This window comes from Lissotriton vulgaris, chromosome 5, assembly GCF_964263255.1.
Source record: "Lissotriton vulgaris chromosome 5, aLisVul1.2, whole genome shotgun sequence".
Taxonomy (NCBI): domain Eukaryota; kingdom Metazoa; phylum Chordata; class Amphibia; order Caudata; family Salamandridae; genus Lissotriton; species Lissotriton vulgaris.
In genome coordinates, this window is record NC_141693.1 from 937,786,659 (window position 1) to 937,809,896 (window position 23,238).

Sequence of the window (23,238 nt, forward strand, 5' to 3'; positions counted from 1 at the left end):
AAAATTTTAACTTACTATTCCAACTCCAGTCCCCGTGGACACTAGGAAAGGTGTTGGATAGTAAATTAAACGTATTCCCTATCCTAGAGCGCCCTCCAGCGCAATGCGTTGTAATGGATTGCGTTGTAATGACTGCGTTGTAATGGTAGTGCGTGGTAAAGGTTTCGTTGTAAAGGTTGTATACCTCTCTGCAAGAGCATTGCCAATCTTTCAGGGGTACTAACTGGTGAGCAGTAATTGGATGTAACAGAGAATGGGATGATGACAAAGGTGGTGGACAATATTAAGAGAGGAGTATTGACATGAACGCTGGGTACTGGCTGGAGACAGGGAGCAAATAGGAATGATTTAAAGTAACACCAAAAGAGAAATGAAATAATGAGAGATGGTCTGAGAATGGAGTCAGGGAATAAGAGGAGAGCCAGGCAGTTGTGAAGAAGAAAGGAGAGGTACAGGCTGAGAGGAGAAGCTCTAAATGTCAATGAGAGGGCAGGAGGACAGTGATGAAAAAGTAGAGGATGATGGGTGAAATGGTCAGTGTGGGAGATGTGGACATTGACAGGGGTTTGGATAGTTGCAGGGGAAGGGAACACTGATGTGATAAGTTGACATCAGCCTTATAGGTTGACCATTAATGGAGTAAGGGCAGTGACAGGAGAGATGCATACTGAAAGGAGACAGTGTCACTGACAGGAGAGGTTGTCACTGATTAGAGAGGCAGATTGTGTCTGGAGAAAGGCTTGCTCTAAATATTTGCTATGATTAATTATATTGTATTGAAGCGTACACAATTAAACCACACCAATCTCATCAAGAGAAGAACACAACTTTCTCTTCTGATCTTATCATTTTACAGAACCCATATCTCATATCCATTCCTGTGGGCTGTGAGGTAGTTAGTCAGCCTATGCACTAATTTGATGAGACTTGATACTTTGAATGGTATGTTATCAGAAACATAATCACTGAATCTAGTGCATGAATGATACATAGTAATAGAAGGAAACAGCAGAGGCAGTATAGTCATAATCCCAACACATCCAGAATTACCCTAGCTATAATCTTACTCCCAGAATTAATCATGCCTAACAGCAATATCCACAAAAGGTGCAAACTCTCACTAGACTACAATTACCCCTTACACTACTCACTCTAGGCCCCTGGTGCTGTACATAGTATTGTATGGCATGCGGTATTCACTTTAGATCAGATTCTCAAACCAGCATGTATTCTGGCAGTGCTCTACATAATATAGTGCAACTGTTTTTATTATATCAACATTGCATTTAGACACCACACTTATTTCCAGTTTAAGAACAGGGAGATAAAGTCATTTCTAGACTGTATTAACATTATTTTTTGTCATGTGGTGAGTTCAGGTCCCAAATAATTCATATTAACTGCATGGCCACTAGATCACATCTCCTGTGATGACTCCCTCCAGATTAGGTCCCCATCCATAACTGGTTCCAGACAAGTAGTGCTCATTATCAATACATACACCTTCTAGGCACCTTCCATTGCATGTCCCGCACCTTTCCTGTGAGGATTGACCTGTCACCATTGATTACCTCCAAGCCTCGTGCCGAAACTGACCCTACTCCAAAAATGACTCTCTTCAAATGGCATGATAATAAAGACCCTCTCCACCCAGGTGAAGTCTCATGTCAGTAAGGTTTATCTTCTTGCTCCCTGATAGGAACAAATCCCCCCAGTTTTGACTGTCAGCAGAGAATTTCTCCAGGCGGTTCCAATGAGCACTGATTACTTGAAGTCTTCTCACATCAATTACACATCCAGATGAGATCCTCAGCTAGATTCTCCCAGATTCCCTTGAGATTATTTACTTCCACTAATTGATACTAAACCTGCAGCAGTGATTCTTCGTATAGAAATTGTATACATGTGAGATCCACGAGCAGCATTGATTCTCTCACATTCCCTGATGGGGAATCATCTTCCCAGAGCCTCCTATGGCAATCTCACCCTGCAGGTAACATCCTCCGCCAGTGACAACACCATCTAGCCCCTTCAGCAACACTTCCACTTGTAAACAAATGTAACTATCCCTCCACTGAAAGGATCGAAAGCCCTTTAGTTTTACAGTCCCAGGTGCTGCCTGTTTCTACAAAAGCCATATTTTGGAAGCCCAGTACAAGTAATGTTACTTAGCATTCCTGCTCTGGCAACTCACATAAATAAATGCTACTGTCATTAGTGGGGAATATTGGGAAATGTAGGGTCTTTAATTTAGCACACAGGGGCACATTCAACGGGTTGACCAGCCCAAACAGTCACCATGGTACAAAATTGGTGAGCACAAACCCTATCAGGAAGAATATTTATTACCCCTTGCAACAATATGGATATCTGTTCAACAAGGATCTGACACCAGGGATGGTAAATGAGGTCCCCTACTCAAATAAATCACAATATTGTTGCACCATAGAAGGCGCTATATGACAAGCCTTGTCAAAGTAATACATGGCTTGCCACTTACTGGATGGCAGGCAAATAGTATTTAACAAGGTTTAAGGTGTCAACAGATTATCTGTGGTGCCTAAGGAGGAATGTTTCTTTAAATAAGTTGCTGATATTATGCCGAGCATCTTGGGAGTATAGTCCTTCATACTACTTCTTAATCCAAAGGAAGCCTCACTAAATGTTATCAGTTTTACACAGTGCTGACAATATGGGACTACTGTAGCTGACCTTCGACTAAAGAACCATAAAGCTGTTTCTAGTTCAGACAAGTTGGAAGAAGAAATTAATTGTAATTGCCATTCAGATCTGTCACTACTCTAAGAGTACTGCCTCCCCCCTCTTTGATGCTTGAACTACTCCAGTGAATATTCTTCAGACAAAAAGAGGGAGAGGTGTATTGGAACTAATGTTACAAATATCTATGCACAACTGGGGTTGGGGGCACATGGTGCCTTCTGTTTATTTCATCTTAACTACTCACTTAAACATAGAGGCAATGGATGTGAAATATACATTAACGCTTTCTGCCTTGTCAGCTTCCTTGGCATCTCAAAAGCCCCTGTTGAGATAAATGTTGGTGTCCAAAAGTGAAAAGTACTAAAAAATTTAAATGCACGTTTTTACTGCAAATATTACAAGTAAATGTGGTGTAATAAAATATGACATCTGGAATCAGACTGCTCTTAGCCATCATAGTGAAACATGTTAATACCTTTTTAAATTAGTCTAGTGATCAGTATAGCCCATTATTATCTTTTTTTCATAAAGCACTTTCCTTTGTTGTTGTCTATGTAAAAGTATGTCACATTTTATTCATTGTGCATTACATTAATGTATTTGCTAGTGAAACATATACTTTTTCTTTTACTGTGTGCTGTTGTTTGAGAAAGATGACATGTAAACTGTTTAACAACAATTAGCTATTGATTTTCCCATGCATAAACTGTGGAAAATATGATTCTAGATATGGTAATAAAATGTTGTTTTTATATTTCTTTCTATTATTGTTTCTTGACCTGTGTACAACACAGTGCTACCGTAGTAGTAACCTCAAAGCACTCAATATTGTCCATTTTATACAGACCAGAGCATGTATTCATGTCTGGAAATTTGTTGCCTACAAGGGAAGAGTTTGGTGTCTTGCCTGATGTTTTCAGCAGTACCCTGAACTGTGTAAATTAAAGCTGGCATGGATGAAGAGTATAAAATGTATACATATTTGTACCTAGTATTTTATTAAAGTCCTCCACATGGTCTATTGGAGATGTTCCCTCTTCTAGTCTGCTGTAAAAGTTTTTCCCAAGAAATATAGTGTTGATCAGTACGTCTGCATTGGTTTTGCATTCTTTTTCCTTGCTTGTTTAATACCTGACAAGGAAAGATTCATTGTCACATAGACTCAGAAACTGCCCTTAGTTGTGTGGAAAATCAGTAGGCGAATCATAATATGCTGAAATTGTGGGAGAGGGCAACAAAGGTTGCGACTCACAAGCTTTTTTGATTAGCGGAAGTTGTGTTGCTCAGTCATCAATGCACTGGAACAGTAAGGATCATGGGTTCAAATTGGTTTGATTTCAACTCCCACCATCTAATAATAATCCGTCATTTGTAAAGTGTGAACTAATCACTCCTAAGGATCTCAAGGTGCTAGGGGCAGTCAGGAAGATTAAGCAAGCTATTGCCCAGCGTCACATGGTGCTGGGCTGAGCAGCCGCCAGCGATCGAACTCTGGAGTCAGCGCCCTGGCCTCTGCACCACACTTTTCCCTTTCAACTAACACGAACAGGCTACTGCAGACAAAATAAGAATGTAATAGGTCTGTGACACCTAATCAGTCTTTGACTCCTCATCACATCCCGCAGTAAAATTGATAATGAATGAGTTAAAGAATTGCAGTTTTACTTTTAGACCACAGAACTGTCCAATAAGTAAGAACAATACTCAATTATTATAAAACATTTGGTCAGATGGCAAGCACTGCTTAGAAACTTTGTCTAGGCAATGGAAGTGTAAAAGCCATGGGAAGGCTGTCAGTGAAGCCAGGAAGTGGCATTGTAAATTTTGACAAAAAAACATATCTGGTGGCTAATGAAACATTTTTTGACATACAGGGTCTATCAATAATGTTCTGAAAATAAATTGTACAATCAGTGACAAAGACCGATAAACTATAGATAACCATTATACTAATGCATAACTTTACCTCTGCAATAATGTCCCCATTTTCTGCATGCACTTGGGCTACTGCACCCAATTCCCGTATAATGCTGAAAATTTCATACATCTGTAGAGAGAGAAAAGATTGATTATTATTGAAAGCACTGAAATGGTCACAAGGGAATCAGCTAATGGTGTGTAATTTTGTAGTAAAAATAAAATATTCACCTCTGCATCTGTGCACTGAAATGTGTCTTTATAAGCCATGAAGATAAGGAAGGAGTTCACACCTAAAACAAAAAAATACATGTGATGTAATGTAGCTGCCTAATAACGATTTGCCAAGTTACCTCTTTTAATTACATTTTTAATTTTATATTTTTATAAAAACACATTTCATTACACTGACATTTGCTTATTAAATCTGTTTTCAAATGCTAATATTTTTAAAAGGCAAATACAATTTTAAATTGCAAAGGATACAACTAAATGCTTTCTTCTGTTTTACTGTGACAAGCATTAAGTAATAACATGAAAACATTTGTCTTTCGACACAAAGGCCCTCATTACAATGTCAACACCATTGTGCGGAAGGAATCACCTGACCACAGGTCAGCAGTTTCAACATCCTAATTTGGATGCGACTGCCGGAAACATCCATTTTCTAATGGGAGCTTGTGTGGCAGGCTGAAAACGCCAGTAGCACAAGCTCCTATTGAAAAATTGAAGTTTGTAAACATCTCTGCACCATGTGCCAGACACCACATGGTGCCGGGGTGTTGAGGGGGGTACCATTGGTGCCCCCCAGACCCCAATTGGGGAGGGCCAGGGGGGCCTGCTAAGGGCGCCCAAAGTCAGTTTCCTACAGCCAATCGATGTTGGAGAGGCCGACATGAATTGCCTGTCGGAAACCATGTCATGAGTGATGTAATATGTGACGCCATCAGCAGTGCATTGAAGGCACGCAAGTTATAGTGAGTCTAACTAACTATAACGTGGGAATTTCAATGGTTTTATGTCAGTAACATTCCCAGCTAACTATAACTGGTGTCAAACCTATGGTTTTTTCAGTGAATTTAATAGGTTTTTTAAATGCTAATTCCTAACTATAACTGGTGTGAAACCTATGGTTTTTTCAGTGAATTTCATAGGTTTTTTAAATGCTAATTCCTAACTATAACTGGTGTGAAACCTATGGTTTTTTCAGTGAATTTCATAGGTTTTTTAAATGCTAATTCCTAACTATATATAGGGCCTCAAACCTTTTTTTTTCATGGAATTTCAAAGGTTTTTTTAATAGCAAATTTCTATAGCTATGAAATGTAATATTTTTTATATTGAATCCTATATTGTATATTTATGTAATACTATTTTTTTTATGTATATTGTTCATGTTTTTTTTTTTTTATGCCCTTGAGCGCTCCTGGTGCACGTCCCGGTGAGCGCACCGATAAGCGCAGTCTTGCGACGCGCCCGGCGCGCGTACGGGTGAGCGTCCCGTTAGCGCTATTACCACGAATGAAAACATCATCGTGACGTATCGTGCTACGTAACCATCCGATGCGCTTACGCGACGCGCCCCTGGGTGCGCCCCGGGGCGCACCCCTGGGCGCGTAGCGTAAGCGCGTAGGGTCATGTGACCTAAAAATAACACTTTTTATTGGTTCAGGACAGTTTTGGTTTCCAAATGATGAAAGCCCTGGTCATGTGACCTGAAAATAACACTTTTCATTGGTTCAGAATATTTTTTTTTTCCTGATGATGAAAGCCCCCACCTTTTTTCCTCATTCTCACTTTGTACTTTGAGTGAGGAAGACCTGCTTCCAGAGCTATTACTAATTTGTACTCAGAAATGGCTTCAGTAGCAGCAGCAGCAGGAACATCTCAGCCACCACCACCCCCACCACCACCAAGAGGACCACCACAACACCACAGTGGTGGAGATGAAGAAGAGGAGGAGGAGGAGGAGGAGGAGGAGAGAAGGAGGTTCATGCCTGAAGATAATACCCCGTATAGGCCAAAGCAGCACATTATCTGGGAGTTTTTTTCAATCCCAAAGGACCTCAAGAAAGTAAATGCGCCAAGGGTTACTTGCCTAATCTGTGGCACTGAACTTTCAAGGGGGAACCCTAACATAAAGTACTCTTTTGGCAATAACACCATGATTCGCCACATGCAACGCCGGCACCCTAACAACTATGCTGCGGCAGAGGTCAGAGAACTGACCAGAAACCCTCCCCAATCTTCATCCAGCACCTCCAAAAGTAAGCAACCCACTCCATCGAGTCCAGAGACAAGGGAGATGGTCCCAAACATACAACCCCAGTTTGGACAATACACAATCGTTTGTATATTTTGTGGTAAAACAATTACCTATGGTGAGCAAAGCATTAAACTCATCAACCGTCCTGGTGACAATCACAATTGCCCCAAAAAATCTTAATTTTTTCCTGATTTTTTTTTGCTCCAGTTGAGCCGTTTACAATTCACTGTTTTTTGTTTCTCCCCATAAAAATAACAAAAAATATATAAAATTGTTCATAAAAGCCAAGAAAAGTACAAAATGTTCAAAAAAACAATAAAAAAATATAAAACAACAAAAAGAAGAAAAAAACAGTTCTTTTTAGAACTACCTCCAATTTATAAAAAAAGGCTACATTTTTTAAAAACTGTCATTCTTTTTTCCCTATGGTACGCTCCCCGGCACGCTCCCCGGTGCGCGTACCGGGCGCTCCCCCCGCGCAAATCAAAAAAAAAAAATGTTTTGCCCCGCGGGGCCCTTTTATGGCCCCCACATCAAACCTAGGGGATCAGAGGGGTCTACTCTACCCCCTTTTGCTCATTTCCCGCTTTGTTTTTGCCACCTCTTGTGTCTCGATCCTACCGAGACACAAGATGGCGGCCGCTCCGGACTGTTTGGAATGTTGACAGACACCCGAGAGCCAATCAGCTTTCCGCGTGCGAACTCGCGTAGCGCGCCCCGGAGCGCGTACCGGGGCGCGCTTATAGATATATATATTTTTTTAACCTAAATTACTTAAAATCCACTGGAGCACATATCTTGAGACATAGCAAAGGCACATCGGGCTACCAGTCCCTACAATTTTGCCAAGTTTGGTGGAAATCCATTCAGCCGTTCGGGCTAAAAGTGAGTTCAACCACCCTATGGAACTTAACATGGGGAAAACACATTTTGTGACCCCCCTTTTATCTTGGCCCCAGCTTGACGAATCCCCCCAAACTTTCAGGGAAGGAGTGGAGCGGCGTGAGGCAAATTTAAGGAAAATTTCAGGCAGATTCCTCAATCGGCGCCAAAGTTATTCCCAATAGAATGTTGCGAATTCCCTATACAAAATAATCCTAACTATAACTACCTAGTAGGTTTTTATATATATATATATATATATATATATATATATATATATATATATATATATATATATATATATACCAGTGTTGGTGCTCCTCCTTTGATGGATGTGAGAGGAGGTTTCGTTTGGATGTTTAACAGAAGCCTCGCACTGTTCGCACCGGCCGCCCTTTAAGGTTCAAGCTTGTTGGATGTATGACGTTACAATGCATACTTTTACCATGCATGCCTTTACAACGCGGTTTTTACATCGCAAACCTTTACAACGCATAGCGCTTTGGGGTACTGGACAGTGAAAAGTTTAATTTACTATTCCAACTTCAGTCCCCGTGGACACTAGGGAAGGAGTTGGATAGTAAATTAAACTTATTCCTTATCCTAGAGCGCCTCCCAGCGCAATGCGTTGTAATGGTTTGCGTTGTAATGGTTGCGTTGTAATGGTAGTGCGTTGTAAAAGTTTCGTTGTAAAGGTTGTTCACCAGCTTGTTTTGTGGGATAATCTGGATGGATATTGTTAGGTTCCAATTCAAGTAGCATTTAATGTGAAACAACACGAAGGTAAGAGGCTCCCAAGTCCCAACATTTCTGCTCTAGGCGAGCCTTGATCACGGGAGGCAGTCTCTGATTTCAAAAGAGCCCACGTGGTTTCCCTTCTTATCTAAGTGGGTCGTATTCTCATGCAGAATATTTATATATATGTGTGTATCTCTTTTCTATAAATGACATGATATTGGGCACTGTACAGAAAATTCATTAAGGTCTTCTTCTCTCTATAAACTTAACTGTATTGAAAAGTAGCCATATCGATGCCAGGCTAGCCACTTTCGTGAAACAGAAAATCACTTTAGCAGTGCTTGTAAACTGTTTTCATAAGCAGAAATCCACTTCCTGGATCTGAACACCAGTTGAAGCTATCTGACATCCCACTTTGCACCCACTTTATTTGTGTCATTTTTTAGGTCTCGCCTAGCGATGCAGCGCATGTGCACACGCAGGACGGACTGCAATTGTGAACGCGCCCGTGAACATGCACGTACTGTCACACGATGTGCACATCTGCTGTCCCCCTTCCGACCTCAGCAGCCTCATGCACTTTCTTTTTTCTTAATGCGTGTGTGCGCTCCAAGCGCGGCGCACTTTACACGTACAGCCTGCCCCACTTACCAGCTCTTGTGGGGGCTCTGCGCTGCTCCTCGGCTGGTCTCTCGTCTTCAGCCGGTTACTGCAGCAACACGCAGGGCTCCGTCTTGCTCACAGGAGCCTCGCCTGAAATCCTGCTTTTGCCGCACCATGCGGCATTCACGAAGGTGGGGTGTGATCCCGCCGGACTTCCTCTACTGCTTTGTTTTGCCTAGGGTGCTTTGGCGCCATCACCCCAGGCCACACGAGCCGCGCGACACTTATAAGTACAGAGGCTTTTGAAGTCTGCACGTGCCGCCACTGGGCACTAGCCGCAGAACACGCAAAAGTTCCAGGTACCCCGCATGCGCAGGCAGCCCTCGCCCTCCCAGGTCTCCTCCCCGGTCCGGATGTGGAGCTGCTTTTTGTTTTGCTTGTGGATTACTTGCAGTAAGTTTGTGCTCTTGAGTTCTCATGTGTTTATGTGTTTAGTAGTGCTTAATCTCAGATTTTCTTTACCGCTATCTTTCTCAAAGGTATCATCTCTATGTGTATGGGGTGACAGAGCGTTTGTTTACTTGATGACATAGGATTTATTTTTGTGTTCCAGTATGTTCCTTTGATAAAGTCTGGCTTGATTTTGGATTCCAAAATGTCCAAATAATTTGATGGTGTTCTGCTACTTTTAGATTCAAGAATGCCTCTTGGTTTGATAATGTCCGAAGAAGTTTTGGACTCCTTACTATTCCAAAGACATATGGTGTCTGATCAGATTTGAATTCCTGAATCGAGCATATCTTTTGCCTGATGAGTGGCGTGCTTTGGGATTCCAGAAAGCCTCTTTTCGGATTACATTTGATTGACTTTTGTATTCCAGAACACTCTTTTGAAGATATATTTTGCAACATATGACATCATTCACCCATATCCCATCAGGTGTGCTGGGGTCTGCCCACCTATCATAACCAAAAAATATAAAAAATGTAGGCCTACCTACAAAATGATAGGGGCATTTAAACACCTTAGAAATCTTAAAAACTTAAAGGACGTTGAGGTTGGCAAGTTAGTTGAAATAGAGAAACAATATATCAACTGTTGTTTGCCTTCAGACGCAGTAGGTTGGCAGGGATAAACATGGAACCTCATTAAGCTGTCTGGCCGGTCTGCGTCTGACAGCTTAGCACGCATCTTTGGGTTTAATGGGTGTATAAAAAGCCAAGTGCGTTGGCTTTCGAGACAGTACTTAATGACCAAATGGGCCTGCGTTAAGCCCCCAGCTGCCCCACCTCCAGACGGCAGAGCTCCACAGATAGAGCAGCCCCCGTCTGCAGAGCCTGGCTGCACCAGAGGGACTGACCCCCAGCGTGAGCCAGCACACTCCTGAGGCCCAGGCTGAGACGCCTACGTAACTTGAGCATCCAGGGATGCTGAAAGTGTCGCTGTGGGAACTGAAGGCCACACTTTGGTGGAAAGGGGGAGTGTTGCGTGTGCTTCGGTCTGCTGAGACTGTGGATTAGAGAGGGGTGGTACAATGATGGCTCAGAAAGGCTGCACACGTTGATTTGTCTACAGCGCTCTGTAATTAAAGCGATCCTTAAGTGTGTAAAGTGAAATATGTTAACTGTAAGCGTAGTTACAATGATGTAATAACACAATGGACCAGAAGGCGATGATGTAAAATGCAAACTGCAGGCACCTCTGAATACACCAGCAAGGATGTCTATGCAGCATATTCCAATGGGCCCTTTTGCTAGTTCAGGTGACGCCAACAGTGTCAAGTCATCACAATCAAATAGTGGAAGGGATATCACACAGCCTGTGACGTCCCACTGATGACATCACAGGAAGTGAGAACATACGACCCATCACAGGAAGAGAGCACACACAATCCTTCCAACCTAGTAAAGGGCCCTGGTTCTAATTGGGACTTAAAAAACAACAATTTATTGAACACTCAGCAGAAATAGGGCTACCCCTACTTGACAATCTGTAACAATACATCATATTTAATGAATCCTGGCTAGTGTGTAATCTGTCATGGAGTCACAGCTGGGAACAGAGCCTTTCTTGGTGAGGGCCGGACTGTCTCCTTTTGTGCTCCTTTTTCCACGGGAGACAGATATTTAATCGATCTTTAAAAAGTCCTTACTGTGTATTTTAGCCTGGGCAGCGTATGCTCTGCTCTGTGAGGCGTGCTGTAGTCAGGTAGGGACTTGAAGCTCCGCCCACTCTCCGCCCATATTTGTCATTGGCTTGTGTCATTGTTCACTGTAGACTGTGGCTGTTCTTGCTCAATAGGCTTAGTAGTCCCTCCTTAGTACCACCTTGTCTCAATTTGTAACTTCACATGGTGACACCCCCTGTTATGAGTGTTGTTACTTGGTAAGCTTTGCTTTAATTACAGCCTCCGAGCACAGCAGGCAGGACATGCTCTCTCCTAATGCTTTTTATTTATTTTTTGATAGCATGATGCTGGCATTTGCAATGCAATCGGTCTCTTATTTGGAAGAGTTTAAGCTATTGGCATTGTAAATGACAATGCCTTTTATTTAACTGTTTAAAAAACAACACATAAATAAAAGGCATTGTCATTTACAATGCCAATAGCTCAAACTCTCATAAATGCGAGACCTATTGCATTGCAAATGCTTGTTTAATCAACCTGGTGATGGCATGCCAGGTCTTTGATGATGGTGAACATTTAACAGGATTGTCTGGACAAAATTGGTACTGAATGAAAACAAAAAACTCAGGATCACGGTTCATGCCCTTGTGACCTTTCACCTTGACTAAGCTAACAGCCTCTTCCTGGGCTTGCCTAGGTGTCTGATCAGAAGGCTGAAAATGGTGCAGAACGCTGCAGCGTGGCTTGTCCGGAAGGGCCCACTGCGCCATCACATCTCCCCACACCTCAAGCAACTCCAATGGCTCCCAGTCACAAGTAGGATTGAATACAAGGCCCTGACGATTGTGTTTCGGTCCAACCAGGGCAGGGGCTCTTACTACCTGAGGAAGAGACTTTGCCGGTACCACCAAGAGTGGTCCTTAAGATCCAATCACCGATACCTCACTGTCCCCGCTTCTCCAAAGCCAGGGGGCTGGGTCATTCTCGGTGGGGACCACCAAACTGTAGAATGACTTGCCTCCCCACTTACGCATCCTAAACTCTGAACAGGAGTTCAGAAAGACACTGAAAACCTGGCTCTTTAAGCTAAGGGATTAGCGGTCTGGTTCTTCTTCTCTGCTGTCTTCCGTGCATGTGCTGGGACACCTCGCTCGAGTTATCTGAACGCTTTACAAATGCCTTTTATTATTATTATTATTATCATAAGGATGCGTTAGTTTGGACTATCTTTTCAGAGTCAGCAAACCTTTTGTGCTGTGCAGAGTGCACTGCTGTTGGTTTGGCTGTAAAGCAACTCAATACAAAATAGACATATCAGGTCTCCTGACCCATCTGCTTTTCATACTGTTTCTGTTCCATTTGCCACGTTGGTTGACAGAAGCACATAGTTTACGCACTGCGTCATGTAACAACATTTGAATGCACTTTTTGTGCCTTGAAATTTTACCAACTTCTAAAAATGCAAACCTTGTAGTGAGTAAAACGTTCATTCTGGACAAATATGCCAAATTCTTCCAAACAGAAGCTTTCAACAAAAAATCAGTAGTTTGTTCTAAGGAAATCTGCTTTTTATGTCCATTCCTAATCAACCAATAGCGTGGCTAGCCATCGAGTGATAAGGGTTTGCACCTCGATTATTCTGGTGAAAGCTAGACATGGCAAAAATAGTCATAAGTCACAGACAGGCTCTCTTATGCCAGGGACAGGCAGAAATTAGTCATTATGTCAATAACAGCTAGCAGTAAACTGGAATAATAGTTCCAGTTTAAGTAGCATGAAAAGACTCTTGAGCAGCCGTTTGTTGCAACAGAGAGGCACACACATCCAGATGCTTGCAGCCCACAATTTATATTTCCCAATAGATGTCAAAAGACCCTAGGACAATGATGTGACTTTCAGCCAATGTTTTCTTGTAGTTCCATACTTAGAATGGGACACAATAAAATCACAAGGCCAAGCATGCTGAACTCCAGAGCAGAAAATTACAACGAGCTCTGATGAAGATCAGCCTCATGACATGGATTCATCTGCTAGCTATGTCCCGATGCACTGCGACCATGGAAACATGAACATTTTCCTTTCATTGCATATGCATGCAGGGTGCTAAATATGGACAAAATTAAAATTCTTTTGGCAGTCATATTAAAAGTACTGAAAATGAGGGAACAAAGGATGGAAGATATTTAAAAATGACATGAGCTTTAGTTACCAGTATTTCTGGATCAACACATTCCTATTGATGTGCACTAAATTTCAGACTTACAATGAATGTGTAAAGCTATGGGAGCTCAAGCACAGCAATAAAAAACTCACAAAAAGATTTTTGCTTGCCACACAAACATTGCTTGTCTTTGTTACTTAGAAAAATTAAAAGTACTCTGTAGAGCGAAAATTCTCAAATAAAATAGTGTTTTTTTCTTCATTTTTGGGACAATGGAGTTGTGAGTTCGACCAACTAACATTTAAAGCTTCTATAGCAAACTACTACAATTACTGGGCTTCATTGATGGACCTGTCACACATCATATTCATCTTCACTTACCTTTGTCTTTTACCAAGGCCTCGAGTTCCTCTTTCAAACATTCATGCCAGTGTGTGATGTCTACATGTAGGGAATAATCACAGCACACATTGCTGTCAGCCCATTCTCTCCACTGATCATATGCCGTCACTAGGGTCATTCCATCTTCAGGAAATACATGGTCAACTGAGGATCAAAATTAAATGGTAGGTTAATTTAAATGTTCCTGAAGTGGAATATAAACACTTAAACATGAATGGTTACTGAATTCTAACTCAGGAGTGCCTACATAGGAGGGACTTTAAATACTTGTCTGAGTGAAATAGTTGAGCAAAGTAGATCAGTCGAGAAGTAATTTATATTGTTTTCCCGGGTATGCATCATAAACATGGGGTAGCATTTCCAGACATCATCCATTTTATATAAAATATACTTTAACATGTTGAAATTTTTAAAATGCTACTCAAAAGAAAACCTTTCTTACAGTACCCATCACATGTGTATGCTACAATCTATACTGGCCGGCTTGCTAATCTTTGTTATTAAAGCACAACATTAAACCAATTGAATAAACAGATTATTGATTAAATCAAGAACAGCTTTAGCCTTCATTGTACATTACTCTTTCGGGTCAGACTAGTCTTTTGGGAAGTCGAGCACTCAGACACTGAAAATAAACGTGTACACTTGAGAGCAACCAAAAGAAGTCAAAGATCTATGAGCAACCAATAAATTACATCCTAAAAACCTCAGAGGACAGTCTGTGATGCCGATAAGCAATCTGACTCTAAAAATATAGAGTCATTTTATATGGTAGAAAAGAAATAGAAAAGAACAGGAACCTAGGAACATACACTGGAAGCTCAAACCATAGATGTAATGGGAACATTGATAAAACAAACTCAAAAAGAAGAAAATGTAGAAGCTCTTTGAGATTTTGAAAAAAAAGGTCTATCTAGGTCAAAATGACCACATAAAAAAGAAGGAAGAAAAGAATAACATAGATAGGGCCAAGGATATTTAAACCAATAGATTAAGTACAAACTTAAAGAGATGAAATAACCAAATATAATCATGAGATGAAGAAACTGAATCCTCTTCCCAATGCATTCTCTCCGTCAAGGGAAGCATGACAAATAGCATCTTAAAACTGAGTCCACCCATGGTACTGAAAACTTTTGAAGGATTTGCTAATAATTAAGTCCAATTAAAAGAGAAATCACAAATGATTAATGTTAGAATTTGGGTTACTTGTTGATTGGGGTATGAGCCCTGGTCAAGCAGCAACTACAGTCCTACTCAGGGTAAGAGGTAGGAAAACCCTGAATTAACCTATGCTGACCCTCTGGTAGTTTGGCACAGAGCAGTCAGGCTACACCTAGAGAAAATGTGTGAAGTATTTGTGCAACACTTTAACAGTAATACAATGAAAAGACCAGACAAAAAGATTCCACACCAGGCCAGGTTAGAAGAATCGAACTTAATTTAATCAATAAAATGTTTCCTGTCCAGGGAAGACCTGGCCTGTCAGTTCGGGCTGGACTATTCCCATTGGGCGCAGGGTCAAGACTGATTTGCATATGGCTGGGTCCAAACTAGAATGGCATGGTCAGCAAAAAAAATCAATGGATTTAGGCCCAGATCTCTGTACTGGGGTGAATGTATGACATTGTTCTGGATTCTGTCCATCAATTTTTTGCAGCTTTCTAAAAGTGGCATTTTCAGAACTGAAATATAAAATGCGCCTTCACTATAAGCTTTAATTTTAAATTGCGATTCCAGGAACACCAAACTTGCAACATCTATCTTTTCACAATTGGGAATTAAAATTAAAACATGTAATAAGGTAATCCTAATGTTAGCCTACAGGAGAGCTAGGCCTTGCAGTGGTGAAAAACAAATGTGAGAGTTTTTCGCTACCAGGACATATAAAACTTCAAGTCCTGCCTTTTAAATACATTGCACCCTGACCTCTGGGTTGCCCAGGGCCTACACTAGGGGTCATGTATATGTATAAAAGGTGAAAGTCTGAGCCTTGTAAGAGGTTTATCTGGTCAGGCAAATATGGCAGCGTAAACTGTATGTAGAGGCTCTACAAAGGTAGGCCTGACCTATAGTTAGAGGGCTACTTAAGTGGGTGGCACAACAAGTGCTGCAGGCCCACTAGTAGCATTAAGTTAACTTGCCCTGGGCACATGTAGTAAAGTTTACTCGGGACATATAAGGAAATTAAATATGCCAATTGGGGATAAGCCACTATTACCATATTTAGGGAGAGAGTACATGCACTTAAGCATTGGTAAAGTGTTCAAAGTCCTAATGCCATCAAACATGAGATCAGAAGCAGTGGAGGAGGAAGACCAAAAAGGCTGTCAGGTCTGACAATCATCAAAACAATGGATTGCTATCCTCTAAAAGTACAGTAGAATTAAGTGTCCTAACTGAAGGGTGTTAAACATGTCGGCCTTGGGTGGTCTTTATCCCTACTTTTTGACTTTACCCTCCACTTTTTTCTGAAATTAGGTTTTGTTTGCTCTAGAACTTTGTGCACTTTACCACTGCTAACCAGTGCTAAAGTGCTTGTGCTCTCTCCCTTTTATATGGTTAATTGGCTTATACCTGATTGGCATATTTAATTTACTAATAAGTCTCTTGTAGAGTGGTATACCATATACACAGGGCCGTTAAATGCCACCTGTGGGCCTGCAGCATGAATCGTGCCACCAACATATGTACCCCCTTAAAACATGTCCTAGGTCTGCTATGCATCCTGATTGCAGTTTTAAGCTAAATAAACAAACAAGAGGTACCTGGTCAAGTTGCTAAACTAAGAGTTGTGTCGTGCCAAGGAGACCACTACACCAAACTGACCTCCCAATGGCAATACTAGGTTAGAAAAAGTCCCATCAGCCCACCCTTATTGGTGGAGTGTCGTCATGTGGGATATGGACCATGAACCAAGATTTTCTCCTGATGCATCTAGTAATGATGCAGAGATAGGTTCTGGAAGGTGGTCTTCTTAACCCAAGTATTGCAGAGGTAGGACCAATGGGGTGCAGTGCTAGTGAAAACAAAAGATAAGGGTGATTTTAAAATTGGCTCCTGTGACAAAAAATATGTTTATTCAGCATTGTCCAGGGTCAAGGGTAAAAACAACGCCTATAGTTTTAAAAAATGACTATATCACGGCGTAGTGCGTAGTGGTCGACATGTTTCAGCTCGTTGGACAACTGATCCGAGCTTTCTTCAGGACCTAGAGATGTTTATGCATCTGCACTATTAGAAACAAGGGGTGTGATTAACATATTGGATTAGTCCTACCGGATCTTTGAGCCCAAAGTTTTCCTTGGTAGTCATCCAATTAGTCCGGATTTTCCTAAATGAAAAGTGAGAGGCAATTGGTGAAGAAGTGGCACTTCTTCACCAAAAGGAAAATCCGGACTAATTGGATGACTACCAAGGAAAACTTTGGGCTCAAAGATCCGGTAGGACTAATCCAATATGTTAATCACACCACTTGTTTCTAATAGTGCAGATGCATAAACATCTCTAGGTCCTGAAGAAAGCTCGGACCAGTTGTCCAACGAGCTGAAACATGTCGACCACTACGCACTACGCCGTGATATAGTCATTTTTTAAAACTATAGGCGTTGTTTTTACCCTTGACCCTGGACAATGCTGAATAAACATATTTTTTGTCACAGGAGCCAATTTTAAAATCACCCTTATCTTTTGTTTTCACTAGCACTGCACCCCATTGGTCCTACCTCTGCAATACTTGGGTTAAGAAGACCACCTTCCAGAACCTATCTCTGCATCATTACTAGATGCATCAGGAGAAAATCTTGGTTCATGGTCCATATCCCACATGACGACACTCCACCAATAAGGGTGGGCTGATGGGACTTTTTCTAACCTAGTATTGCCATTGGGAGGTCAGTTTGGTGTAGTGGTCTCCTTGGCACGACACAACTCTTAGTTTAGCAACTTGACCAGGTACCTCTTGTTTGTTTATTTAGTTGATGAAAGGGGTTTGAGTTACCGTGGTCATTAAACTTTCCCCAGTTGACCCCCCCACCCTCTTTGTTCCTGCAGTTTTAAGCTGCCAATCGACTTTTATTGCATACAGTTCAACCCAAGGTGGACCCTTGGTAGCCTATTATTCTCCACAGCAGCAAATCCTGTTCAGCAATCCATCACCAAACGGGTGTCCGGCCTCCTGGAATTCCCTTCAGCTACAAATTCCTGCCTTGTCCCACTGGATATTTTCTACTTCCAAAAAAGAGTCTAAGTCTGAATGAAGAAATCTTTGCACCAACTTAGTCCAGCAGCTCCCAGGTGATACCTCCTCCTTGGACCCCGCCTGCAGCCTTGACCCACTGAACTTCTACCTTTTCAGAGACTTTTTATCAATATTTCTTATAAGTCGAAGGTAGGCGCAGACCAGGGCCATTCCACTTTTCGCATCCGAATTATGCTCCATTGCAGTTGGCCATATTTTTTTACCTTGCCCCGGTCTCGCAAGACTAGATGTCTGAGGTTGGTGCTTTGATCTTTTAGGCAATATTTTTCACAATGAACTTAAAAAATGTATAACTCCAGTTCAACTGATTTGATTTTTGTTGCCAAATAATTTATGCTTGTTCTAGACTGATCCAGGGACACCACGCTGTCCTAGTTGTCCCTCCGGGGTTTTCCTACCCAGGTTTCCCACTCACTGTTCTTCCCACTAACAGAAGACCCGCCTACCCAGAACCTCCTTAATGAAGCCCGCAGCACAACTACGCAGCAAATTTGAGCTGGGGGCATGTGGCTGGCAATAAATGTGCACCAAAGGCTGCTCCTGGACCATGCACAGCACTATGCCCCCCTGAAGATACAACATTGCTGAGCTCTACAACCTCGATGCTGCAACAAACACTGCCAGTGTGCCGACCCAGACTTCACAGTACAATCTTTCACCTACACCTACTGCCACTTCATTTGCCATAGCACTCACACCATCCCACTGACTAGCTCCACCTCGACCACACCACAGACACCACCTTCACAAAAATACCAACCCTCATGCGCTCTTCTCAACACATGCTCTACAAGCATTCAACCAAATTATGGGACATCATCACCACCCTCACACCCAAAATCATCTTCCTCACCAAGACCTCGTTCAACCCCAAGTCTGCCCCAGAAGTTGTCACAGGGATCCCTCACACTACAGCTTCTGCAACACCATCACAGACTTCAGTGTGCCCGTAGCATTACTATGCAAGGACTACATCTTCCTCAGCAATATCAATGTATACATCGATGACCCCAATTACAACAACACTGCACACCTCCTCAACAGAATGGGCAGCCTGGGATTGACACACATTGTCCCTGACTCTACACATACCGCATGACACATGTTGAACCCCATTATCACCTCTTGTAACCGCGTCAAATACAGCCACATCACAGAGCTCACATGGACCGATCATTCTAGCGTCCAGTTCAAGCATCTCCAGCCCCTGCACCACCACCTCCAAGATGACCAGCGTGTCCCCAACAGAGATTGAACAAAATCGCAGAGACCTGCTGGATGTTTGCCTTCAACAATTCCAACCCTGTTACCGCCACCAACCACAAACAGGGATTTCAGCACCTGGATCACCAATTGTACCAACAGCGTGATCCCAATCAAGAGCAACATTCAGAGAAAATCCTACAAATATGCTAGCTGGTACACCCAAGAACTCAGAACAGTGAAATGAGACAGCAAACAGCTGGATAGATGGCAAGAACAACTCCAACAGGCCAGGCTTCAAGACCTGTATGACTGCCTGCTGATGGCAACAAAGAAGACAGCCCTAGCCACACGCATCAAAACCAGTGACAACAACACCAAGAAACTTTTCAACATCGTTAAGGATTTCTACAACCCTGCTGCCAGTGAAAACAACAACACAACCTCAAAGGAGCTGTAAGACAAACGTTCCGACTTTTTCCACGACAAGTTCACAACCATACACAGAAACGTTTAACCCCAACCCATACATACAGACTTCCTCAACAAATACGCTACCACTGCAACTGACACGAACCACAGACTGACCACCTGGAATCTCCTCTCCACCCAGGACACCACCTCCACCATGAAATCCATCCACTCTGGAGCTCCCATAGACCCATGACTGCACCACATCTTCATCCTTGAAAACCAGCCAGCCAGGAACTCACCACCTTGCTCAACACCTCTATCACAACTGTAACGTTTCCTGATTCCTGGGAACACACCAAAGTCAGACCACAACTTAAAAACTTTCCACAGATCCCAGCAAACTCAAACACTACCAGCCAATCTCCCTGCTCCCATTCCCAGTAAAGGTATTGGAAAAGATCAACAAGCAACCCATGACACAACTGGAGCATACCCAGCGACTCCACTTCCCCCAATCTGGCGTCTGCAGCAATCACAGCATCCAAACTGCCCTGATCGCAGCCACCGCTGACATCCGAACACTCTTTGTAGAGGAGTAACAACAGCTCTGCTCCTCCTCAACATCTTGGCAGGCTTCAACACCATATTCCACTCCATGCCGATTGAAAGACTCCACCATATTGGCATCGAAGGGGACGCGCTGGGATAAATCATATCCTTTCTCACCAAAAGAACCTAGAGGATCTAATTCCCACCTTTCACCTCTGAACCCAAGGGGATCACCTGCGGTGTCCCCCACGGCTCTGGGCTCATCCTTCAGCCCCACTCTCTTCAGCGCATATAAGACCCTGCTGGGCCAACATTGTCAGATCCCACAATCTCAACATAATTTCCTATTCAGACAGCACCCAACTAACCCTCTCACTCACCAACGACCCCACCACCAACTGAACCAGCTTCCACAAATGCATCACATGCATCACCAACTGGATGAAGAACAATTGCCTGCATCAGAACACAGTCAAGAAAGAAGTAATGATCTTCAGCAACAGCAGCAACACATGGAATGAATCCCGGTGGCCATCAGACCTAGGACTCGCCCCCACTCCCTCCAACCACGGCAGAAACCTTGGAATCATCATTGATAACAACCTCACCATGAAATCACAGATCAGAGCTATCTCTTCCACCTGTTACCTCACTCCTCATGCTATGTAAAATCTTCAAGTGGCTACCCCTACACACGAGATACACCATGACACAGGTCCGCATCACAAACTAACTGGACTACAACAATACCCTCTACATAGAGATCATCACACACCTCCAGCAGAGACTTCAGACCTTACAAAATGCCTCAGCCAGACTCATTCTTGGTCTACCCCCATGAATTCACACCCCACCTCAGGCCACACCACTGGCTCCATATACAGAGGAGAAGCCAATTAAAGCTTCTGACTCACCCACAAAAGGCTCTCCACAACCAAGGACCCACTTACATTAACCAGTGTCTGAACTTCCACCAACAGTTGGGAAGACTAGGCTCTGCCTCCCTCTCACTTGCCCATATCCCGAATCTACTGAAGCAAAAATGGAGGACACTCCTTCTCCCAAATCTCAGAAAAGACTTGGAACAGCCTCCCCATGCAACTCTGGACCATCACCTCATTTCCGGAGTTCTGAATTGCCCTGAAGACCTGGATGTTTGAATAAGCCTCCAGGACTGCAAGCACCTGGATACCCTATTGGGTGATTAGCTGCACTTTACAAATTCTGATTGATTGGTTGATTGATTGATTAAACGTTACCCAATTTTTCTCAAATGTGGGATTATTTTTGTGTTGTGTTTTCACTTTATTACTGCTTGTGTGCTGCATAAATAATTTATGCATGGCCTCTAAGTTAAGCCTGGCTGCTTCTGTGCCAAGCTACCGGAGACTTAAGCACCAGGTTAATTTAGTGATTTTTATGGTTCACCCTGACAGCGATGGTGGCTACTGCTTGAACAGAGGTCATCCCCATTCAACCAACAACCCAATTTCTCACAAGAAGTTGCAAGTAGATTGATCAATACCGATGGAAACACAGCATCAACCTGATTTGAAATCAGAAGATCATCAAAATATTAGAGGTAAATAAATAAAATAACAGACATTTAAGAGAGCTGAACCAGTGAATATAAGGTTAATTAATCAAGAGTAGTGTATGTTTCAGTCCAAGCTGCTTACAGTTTGAAGATATTTTTGCAAGTGAAAATGAAACTGACTATGTGAATCATTCAAGGAGTTTGCACTTAATTCCAAGGAGAAGCTGGACAAAATAAAGGGGAATAAAACTACAGATGTTTTTAACCTCTACTAAAATAGAAGAAATTCTAGATTAGGTGGATCAGACAAGAAGATTCAAGGTAGATGTAGTACAGAAGGATGAAACCTTTCAAGGATTAAGTCAAATCAGCCTAGGAATTAACAATATTAGCTTAAAGTTTTTTTTTCCTAAGGCCAGTCATTAATCCTATGAGACCCGAATACCAGATAGGCTCCTAATGGACCAGTCTCATACAGTGATTGTGTCAAAATGAAGTATTGGAAGATGTATGCAAACATATGATCAAAGCAGAAGGAATGACATTAAAATTAATTCTGAAGAGTACTAGCTAGGTAGGGACAGCAACATCCTCTAGAGTGACCTCCCTGAAGCCTTAGGCACTCTAGTAAAGAAACTCTTTAATATACTGCCTTCGAACATGGTAGGAGGTAATAGACAATGAAGAAAATTAGAGAAAGATCCTGTTGGTAATAGATTGTCAAATGTAGCTTTGTAGATGCCTGTGAAATGGAAAATAAATTGCTTAAATATTACATGTGCTAGCAGGGTACTGTAGTAAAAGTAACATCTGGCCCTGGTAAGGAATCATGGCCATAATATCAGCTGATAAGAATATAGAAAAAAGGATTTATATGTCACATAGAAGATTTCCCACATTGGGGAAGTCTAGTGTGAGTGGAGTGAACAAACATTAAATGGAAAATACATCTGACAATATAGTGGCAGTGAATGCTTATATTCCTCTAGGGAAACATTTTGAGAACTACTAGTTATTGTTGGTTACGAAATTAGAAAATATTTATACTAGCTACCCTTGCTTGCCAATTATAATGTTAGGAAACCTGAATGAAAAAATCCCTCTGTGCATTAGGATGAACAATCATATGCACATGAAGAAAAAGAAGAAGAAATAGTACTTCCAGAACAAAGAGTGAACATAGCGATTCCAAATAAAAAATGGAAAGAGCTTAAATCCATTTTTGAAGGATTAATTTAGCTCTAATTAATGGACTAAAGAGAAATATACTATTCAAACAAAGTCCTAGCAACACCTTATCTGACAATTATAGTCCACTACTACCTTCTATCAAGCAACTGAAAGGATATAAGAAAGCAACCAAATCCTCTTCAGCCCAAGGCCCAGATCCAATTACTGCAAATGAAATGAAGCTTCATCCTAGGCTCGGGGCATCACTTCTAGAGCCACCGTTCAC

General features: G+C 42.1%; 1 protein-coding gene across 2 annotated transcripts in view; it reads right to left on the bottom strand.

Annotated features, from left to right (window-relative positions):
- The window catches only part of DPYSL4 (dihydropyrimidinase like 4), a 257,621-nt gene that overhangs the window by 155,554 nt on the left and 78,829 nt on the right, over positions 1-23,238 (bottom strand). For both annotated transcript variants that reach the window (XM_086922540.1, XM_086922541.1), the window contains exons 4-6: positions 13,798-13,962; positions 4,870-4,931; positions 4,688-4,768 (exon numbers count right to left, since the gene is read on the bottom strand). In XM_086922540.1, coding sequence (XP_086778666.1) covers positions 4,688-4,768; positions 4,870-4,931; positions 13,798-13,962 — 308 coding nt within the window. The remainder of the gene's footprint in view (positions 1-4,687; positions 4,769-4,869; positions 4,932-13,797; positions 13,963-23,238) is intronic.